Source organism: Sesamum indicum, linkage group LG2 (assembly GCF_000512975.1).
Source record: "Sesamum indicum cultivar Zhongzhi No. 13 linkage group LG2, S_indicum_v1.0, whole genome shotgun sequence".
NCBI lineage: Eukaryota > Viridiplantae > Streptophyta > Magnoliopsida > Lamiales > Pedaliaceae > Sesamum > Sesamum indicum.
This window is the reverse complement of record NC_026146.1, coordinates 8,466,833-8,475,185: the sequence shown is the minus strand read 5'-3', so window position 1 is coordinate 8,475,185 and position 8,353 is coordinate 8,466,833. Positions and strand designations below refer to the sequence as shown.

At 35.4% G+C, this 8,353-nt stretch overlaps 1 protein-coding gene across 1 annotated transcript; it reads left to right on the top strand.

Moving 5' to 3' along the window:
* Positions 4,635 to 8,353, top strand: LOC105155613 (pentatricopeptide repeat-containing protein At3g21470; the record flags this gene model as incomplete). The annotated part of the gene is given in 2 exon segments (XM_011071508.2): positions 4,635 to 4,651; positions 6,378 to 8,353. A coding segment is annotated over 1 exon segment (1,644 nt). The 5' UTR covers positions 4,635 to 4,651; positions 6,378 to 6,646.

The window sequence follows — 8,353 nt, the reverse complement described above, 5'->3', positions numbered from 1 at the left end:
ATCTTAATTAACAAATTAAAAACAATAATTGGAGATATTTCGACTTATGTCTTTAATTGGATTAGTTGACGATGAGCCTAATTTACTTTGAATTTTATTAAATTGAACTTAATTAAACTCTTGGACCTTTGAGCTTATTTTAATTTATTTAAAATAAAACTCAATCCATTAAATTAAGGCCATCGGCTAAAGGGTTGACTTCGAGAAAAGAATGGAGGAGTAGGACTCCTCCATACTTGGAAATTCGATGTCACCTACTTGCACTTTTCAAAATTGCAACTCAGCTATAAATGGTGCCTCTTCTATATGGTATGATTGGACCATACACATTTTCACTCTCCCATACAAGTCATATATATGTGATTATATACACCATAACATATAGAACACACACAACTCTCTAACCCTACAAGCTAAATCTGCCACCCTTCTCTCTCTCTCTCTCTCCATCCCACTTACTCTCTGTATTCCACTTACTCTCGTTCTCTCTTTGATCTAGTATTAAGTTCAGAGTTGATGTACAAAAAAAAAATTATATAAATTGGGTTCGTTATCGTCCATAGGTATATACTAGATTTATTTACATGCGATATATTTATTTAAATATTTTAAATATTGAGTATTTCTATTTGAGAGGATCCTAAGGAAAAGGATTTGTTTCCACCGAGCTAAAACAATAGGCCTATGTCTCTAGTAGACCACAGTCATCGTTGAATAGCTATTTTGCTTTGTTTCTTTGTTTAGAAACAAAAAAAAAAAAATGAAAGATTTAGTAATGATTAGATATTGACTCTCTATCTTTAGCCATGGGTCCCTTAATCATACTTGTTCAATTGAAAATCTTAGTCGAATTCAAAAATTATGATTCGCTCTTCCATAATCTAACTTTTCCATTTATAACTGATTTATGGATACAAATCACGATAATGCATATTTTTTTCTCGAATTTCTCATGAGAGGTAAATGATAAAATCCTGTTAAGAAATAAAGTTTTTGATTGAAATATGAACAAAACTGAAAGATCCTTTAACTATTAAACGGTGTGCATAAAACTAGACTGGCCTAAGAGATCCAAAAAAAAAATGAGAGACCCATAACATTTTCGGAAGCTCAAGTCATTAGAGGCCCAAGAACACTTGATAGGCGGTTTTGGAGGCGTCCCTCAGAAAATGTTAGACTATGTGACCTAAAAGCCAATTAGATTGGCATACTTGTAATACAATCTGAAAATAACTCAATTTCATGTAATATTATTCAGTGAATGAAATGAATATTCGCTATTGTTATTTCATTTGTTGTGCTCATTACATATATATTTGCATTTCTTTTAAACATCACATCAAAGCCTACATACCACTTTGACAACCGTGCAATAGTTGGACTGCGCATTGGATGGCGGCCATGAAACCAACTTTCAAGGATTGTGTTTGAAATGTTCTAAGTCGAAGACTTCGAGAATGGTCATCGAGTGTACTATAGACTTGCATTAAGAGTAGCATTCATTTATTGAGTGTCGTGTTTCATCGGCGATAGACGTAGGACGTCTATGTGATCTTAGTGGGTCAATTGACTAGGTTCGAATCAACTGAACTGACTCGCAAGGGTTGTCATATGGAAGCTTTGGAGGCTTGATCGGTATGACTCGAATCTCCGATTTCGATAGTACGGGAATAGTCCTCAAACTTATGGAATCACGACAGTCATGTACATGCGATGACTGTATTTTTGATTTGTACGAGAGGTGATCGTGTCTCAAACATGGTCACCATAATTCCTTATTCAATGCAATCAACACATGTAGCAAGGACGGTGAGTTTCAAGAAAATGATCTGTTCCCTGTCGAAACGTGATAGAGGTATCTCCTATGCACTTGGAGATGTGTTCATGCTCTATAAACTTGTGGCCACAGTCATTGGTCAAATAAGAAAAGAGGTTCCTATGTCGAGTAATTTGGCGTAACGTGATCTCAAGTATTAAGCATAGACGCCTAGTACGGGATGGGAGCCGACACCCAATTTCATGCCCTAAACTATGATCAGGAGACAGTAGATGAAAGGACCATATCTATATGAACTCGAGAGCCTAAAAGTTCACATGGATATTCGCCTAGTCTCTAGTGCCATGGACCGTTGAAAGACTACTACCCATGATGACGGGCTTTCTTGATCAAGGGTTGATCGAAAATTATTAATTAAATTAGATTTAATTAATAATAGTGTTTGACACTCAAGTCTAGCTTAACCTTAAGAGTCACACACAAATCACCGAGAAAGGATGAGAAATTAAATTGGAATTAATTCCATAAGTAATTGAATTACTTATAAATGAGAGGGATCCATTGGATGGAGGAGCCCAAGGACAAATTAATGGGATTAATTTATATTAGGCTTGTCTTATTATTTAATGAGTTAGATTTATTATTTAATAAAGGCTTATTGGGTGCATATATATTTAGTTGGGTTAAATATATAATGGCTTAATTAGGTGAATTTTAATTAAACTGAACTTAATTAAAATTAGTTGGGCCTTGTATTTATCTCCATAACATCGGCCAAGCACCCTGAATTAAGCTTGTTAGAAAATTCTAGGAAAGGACATAATTGACTAACAATTTCACTTTTGGAAAGTGTTATGTTAGTTGTTCTTTATTTGGAACAAAGGATTTATTACCTTATGGATTGTAGACTGAACCTAGACACATTATAGTACATCCATATAAGGTATATATATATATATATATATATATATATATTAGTTATTTGGAATAACTAATAACGTAACACAATACAAAATAGTTTTCTACCCTAGACACCCCATTTTGGCCGCCCGCTCTCCCACACACTTGGTGTATTCTTTTTCTCCCTAATTCTTTTCTAGCAAATTGAATTAAGGGAGCCCATACCGATGTAGTGTAGACATGTCTTTAGAGGGCTTCTACGTTGAAGTCTCGGGTGAACAGATCAATCAAAAGAAGTTCGAAAAAAATCAAGAAAAAGGTATTTCTTGATTTACGTTTCTTGCACTTCTTGTTTCAATTTACCATATGCCGCATTTTAGTTTTATTGTTGTTATAATTAATTACATCGAACGTTTGGGAACTCCAAGGCTACACCCCTTGGAATCATGGTTTTATTTAATTCGATTTTTAACTTATGAATTTTTATATTACCACTTCCGCTTGCGCGTTCCCAGACCGATCCACTCGCATTTTTGTTGCTTTCAGAAAACAGATTGGTAAAGGGAGGAGGCTGAAGGCATCCTCGTACTCAAACTATGATCAAAGCCCGACAAACATTCGGCCCAAAAGGCCCACACACGTGGCAGCCTACTCTCCTACATGGCATCGCACTCTCCTACATGACATTTCATCAATCCCGAGGTCAACATCCACATTGGACCATATCAGTCCTAGAGGGACTCCCCCTGGCAACTAAGACAGCCCAGGAGAAAGAAGGCGCTCTCAAAATCTAAGACTCTTAAACCTAAACGGACTCATTGCAAAATAGGAGTCATTGCACGAAAGGAGTCCTCCCCTAGGCAAAGACGTGTTGTTGTGCTAAGAATGTATTTGGAACGGTGATTTGATCTCGGTTTCTTTTCTTATGCTATCGTGCCGTTGTTATTGTAGAAGATAACTGCGGGCTCAGTAATGCTAGGTACCACATCCAACTCTTGGATGTAGTTTTTCATCCAAACCACTTCCTTAGCTGCTTTTGAAGCTGCTATATATTCAACTTTCAAGGTGGAGTCCGCTGTGATATCTTGCTTGGGACTTTTCCAAGCTAATACACTACCATTCAACCTGAATACAAACCTTGATTAAGACTTGACATCATTCTCATCAGACTGGAAGCTAGCTATAATTTATTGATTATATATATATTGTCATTACAATTTTAATCCATCACATCAGAAAAGCATATTCACTATATATTAGAATTATAACTCCATATCTCATATTTTAGTTTTAGATTATATTAAAATATGATATTTTTATTTTTAGTATCTAAAAACAAGCTTAATCAACAATATAGTATATTTTGATATTTTTTTTTAAAAAATAAATATTTGATATTAGGCGTATGAATTTTATATCGTTATAATTTAAATATCCAGTAAAAAAAATTTGTGTTTAAAATTCACCATAAATTAGAATTGTTGGTCAATATATAATACTTTAATTGTAGATGATATTAAAATATGATATTTTGGTTTGTATTATCTAAAAACAAGCTTAATCAATAATTTAATACATTTGATAATTTTGTTGTAAATAAATATTTAATATAATACATATGAATTTTACTGTTATTTTTAATATCCACCACAATATAATACATTTGTTGTTAGTTATGTTAATCCTATATTCATTTAATATATATAAATAAATATATTTTTTATCTCTATATTTATTAAATAAATAAATTAATCAAGTAATACATTGAAATTTAAATTAGAAATAAAAAAGAAAAGCTGAAAAGGTAGTAAATATATAATGTGAGAATTGCCTATTCACTATTGAGAAGTGAACTCTCTCTCACTCTCTGTCGCGCGCGAAGTGAAGAAAAATTGCAGAACTCCAGAACTCTACTTCACGTCCACGAATCCATCGGCACACGGCACTCCTTCGCTCCGACTCCACCATTAACAGGTTATTTTTCTTTTTTGTAAATTTCTTTTACAGTTTGTAGAAGAAATTTTCTGAACAATTTTTGTTTTCAAGATGTTTGATGAAATGCCATTGAATTTTTATTGACTTTGCCATCTTCTTCATCCAACATACCCTATCTTAGATAGAGTGGTATGCGGCGAGCTCCTCACTCCTTACTACCTAGCTCCGGTAATACCAACCATAGCCGTCTCGTCTAGTATCGACACTAAAGCCTTGTTAGCTCTCCAATAGGCAAGTGAGGCAGCCCGAGAACCTCCAGCATTAGTTGCTACTAGTTTCTATGGTCACTTAAGGAAAAAGATGTAGTCAAAAAACTGTCTTTTAAGGCCCCTCTTTGATATACCCCTGATAGTTATCCTTCATAGGTTTTTCCAGGAGCTTTCAGAGTGAGAAAATGAGAGGAAGTGAGCCCCTCAAGATAATGCCCTGAGGTCTTTATCTTGAAGTAAGCTTATTACCGATTGAATTTTTATTGACTTTGTTTGGTTGTGCTTGGACGTTGACTGAATTTTTGTTATCTTTCTTGTGAGTATCTATGTTTTTTGCACAATCCTTTTGATTTAGAGATGGTCTTTTGTTCCTAATTTGTGTAGTAGCGGTATTGATCTTTTGAAGTGTATGCTTATTTGCACTGCTCGAGCTTGAGCTCGTCTTAGATTAAACGAGCTCGTACGCGGGCTGGAGCGAGCGAGCTCGTTTGTGAGCTCGAGCTCGAGCCTATTTTTTTTAGCTTGCCGAGCTGGAGTTGGAGTTCGGCTCGTTTGCATCCCTAATTCAACCAAATAATGCTAATATTTTATCAATTTAGTTCCCGAATTATCATCTAATCAGTTCAATCTATAACTGAATATTTAAGTGTGTCACTAAATACTTAATATCATTAAAAATCTTTCTTACTAGCTATAGATATACTAAAACAAAATTCATTGAATAAGGTGTTAATCGAGCAGTTAACTCAATTAGTTCATTCTGTTATATTTATTTAATCAAGCTTAAATTAGCTACTCCAACAAATTAACTGTAACAAATTACAATTTATGAAGCTGATTACTCAACTAAATAATTTAGCCTACTAATCACTTATCAACTAAGTTTATATATTAACCGATTTAGTTAATTGCCTGAAACACTCTTAATTCAAATTGAGTAGTTAGTTAATCACTAACTTATAAATAATCATATTTATTAATTTCCCAATTAAAGATTAGAAGGATTGTAGAAATTACATTTAATAAATTCATTAATCAAATATTATATATATATACGAATTAATTAACAATCTAAAATATTAATTCTTACCTGTTGAAGATGGCCGGAAGAAGCAGCAGGTTAATTAGATATGTGATATGGACTAATAATTTTAGCATATAGTAAATACTAGTAAACTGGTATTTAAATATCCACACTACAGCGCCAACTGGTATCTACTAGTAAAAACGCAAAGCTACTAATGGAAGTAGTAAGAAGTGAAACACGATTCAATATAAATCATCCTTGGTACTCTGAATACGCACCAATTCTGCTTCTATCTTGCTACACAGAAAAAATTTCAGAACTGCAACTCCAGCTTCACGTCAACAAATCCATCCCTCTCTCTGACTCCACCATTAACAGGTATTTTTCTTTTTTGTAATTTTTTTGTGAAAATGTACAAATTTAACCCCATGAATTTAAAAGATTGATATGTGCAAATATGTCTTTGAAGATGCTTCTGTTTCAAATGCATTTCTGCAAGATAAGGGCCAGCTCCTTCTCCATTGTTTCATGAGGGTATGGAAGAAAACTCTTAAAAACAGCTTGATGGGTTTACTTCAGCAAGCAGAAGAATAAACCAAAACGAGCAAAGTCGGAAAATTATAGCAAGTTCAAAATAAAGTACAGAGCTCATAGATCATATATCCAGCCCACATCCTCAGTACGATTGGTCAACCATTAACATTATTCTGAATCCTCGAAACAGACGATACAACTGATATGAAAGCTACAACCTTTGCGCAAGACCGGACCAAATATCAAAAATCTGAAACGCAAAATGAAAATCACATCCACAGAACTCAAACCCTCTCAAAAATAACCGAAAATACATCGGCAAATTGGTCTTACTCCATTAAAGACTGCATTTCTCGGAAAAAACCCAAAACTGCAATTTTGATTTACACTCGCAACCGGAGAAGAGGAAGCATTGTAATAGGTGTGGTACCATTAGTCCTCAAAGCCTGCGCTTGCTTTTCCTTGCTTAGTTTCGGGAAGGTGTTGCATTCGGAAATTGTGAAGTCGGGAGTAGAATGTGACGTGATGGTGGGAACAGCGTTGGTTGATATGTATGGTAAATGTCAGGATATAGTAAGTTCGCGCAAGGTGTTTGATCATATGCCTGAAAGGAATGTTGTTACCTGGAATGCGATGATATGTGGTTACATGAGGAACGGTGATACTAAGCTTGCTTCTATTTTGTTTGAAAATATGGCGAGAAAGACGTCGGTCACTTGGAATGAGATGATTGATGGGTACGCAGAAAATGGGGATATTGCAATGGCGAGGCAGATTTTTGAAAATGTTCCCGAGGGTTTGAAGAATGTGGGGACGTGGACTATAATGGTTGATGGGTACGTGAGTAATGGGGATATGAAGGCTGCGAGGGAAGTGTTTGAGAAAATGCCTGTGAGGAATTTTTACGTGTGGTCTGTGATGATTACAGGGTATTTTAAGGAAGGTGATGTATTGAAAGCGAGAGAGATTTTTAATGCAATGAGTATGAGGAATTTGGTGATTTGGAATTCCATAATTTCTGGCTACACGCAAAACGGAATGTGTAAGGAAGCATTGGATGCTTTTATGAGGATGCGAGGAGATGGGTTTGAGCCGGATGAGGTTACATTTGCAAGTGTTTTATCAGCTTGTGCTCAATCAGGAATGTTGGATGTTGGTAAAGAAATTCATGAGATGATTCTCCAGAGGAGGATTGAATTGAATGAATTTGTTCTAAATGGGTTGGTCGACATGTATGCAAAATGTGGGGATCTAGAAAATGCAAGATTGATCTTTCAAGGGATGTCGATCAAGAATTCTGCTCCTTGGAATAGTTTGATCACAGGATTTGCTCTACATGGGCAGTGTAGGGAGGCCATTGAATTGTTTAGCAGAATGGAATCGTCGGGTGTAAAGCCTGATGGTGTGACATTCCTATCTGTTTTATTTGCTTGTGCACATGGAGGTTTTGTGGATGAGGGTTTAGAAACATTATCTAAGATGGAGAAATATGGACTGACGGCCAACATAAAACACTATGGTTGTCTTGTTGATTTGTTGGGACGAGCAGGTAAATTGCAAGATGCTTTCAACTTAGTAAAGGAGATGCCCATGGCGCCAAATGATAGAGTCCTAGGGGCTTTGCTTGGGGCATGTCGAATTCACTCCGACACACTTATGACAGAGAATGTGCTGGAATTGGTAAGTAAGTTGAATTCTTATCATGCTTCTCACGATGATGCACATTATTTGCTACTATCAAACATATATGCAACTTCTGAAAGATGGGAGATGGCTGAAGAAATGCGAGTTGTCTTTTCATCTAGAGGATCTAAGAAAATACCTGGACATAGTGCACTTATGTTTTAAGGCATTTATGATTCTTGCCTGCAGAGAAAGCCGAAGCTTGTTCCTTTCTGTTTTGAAGGTGTA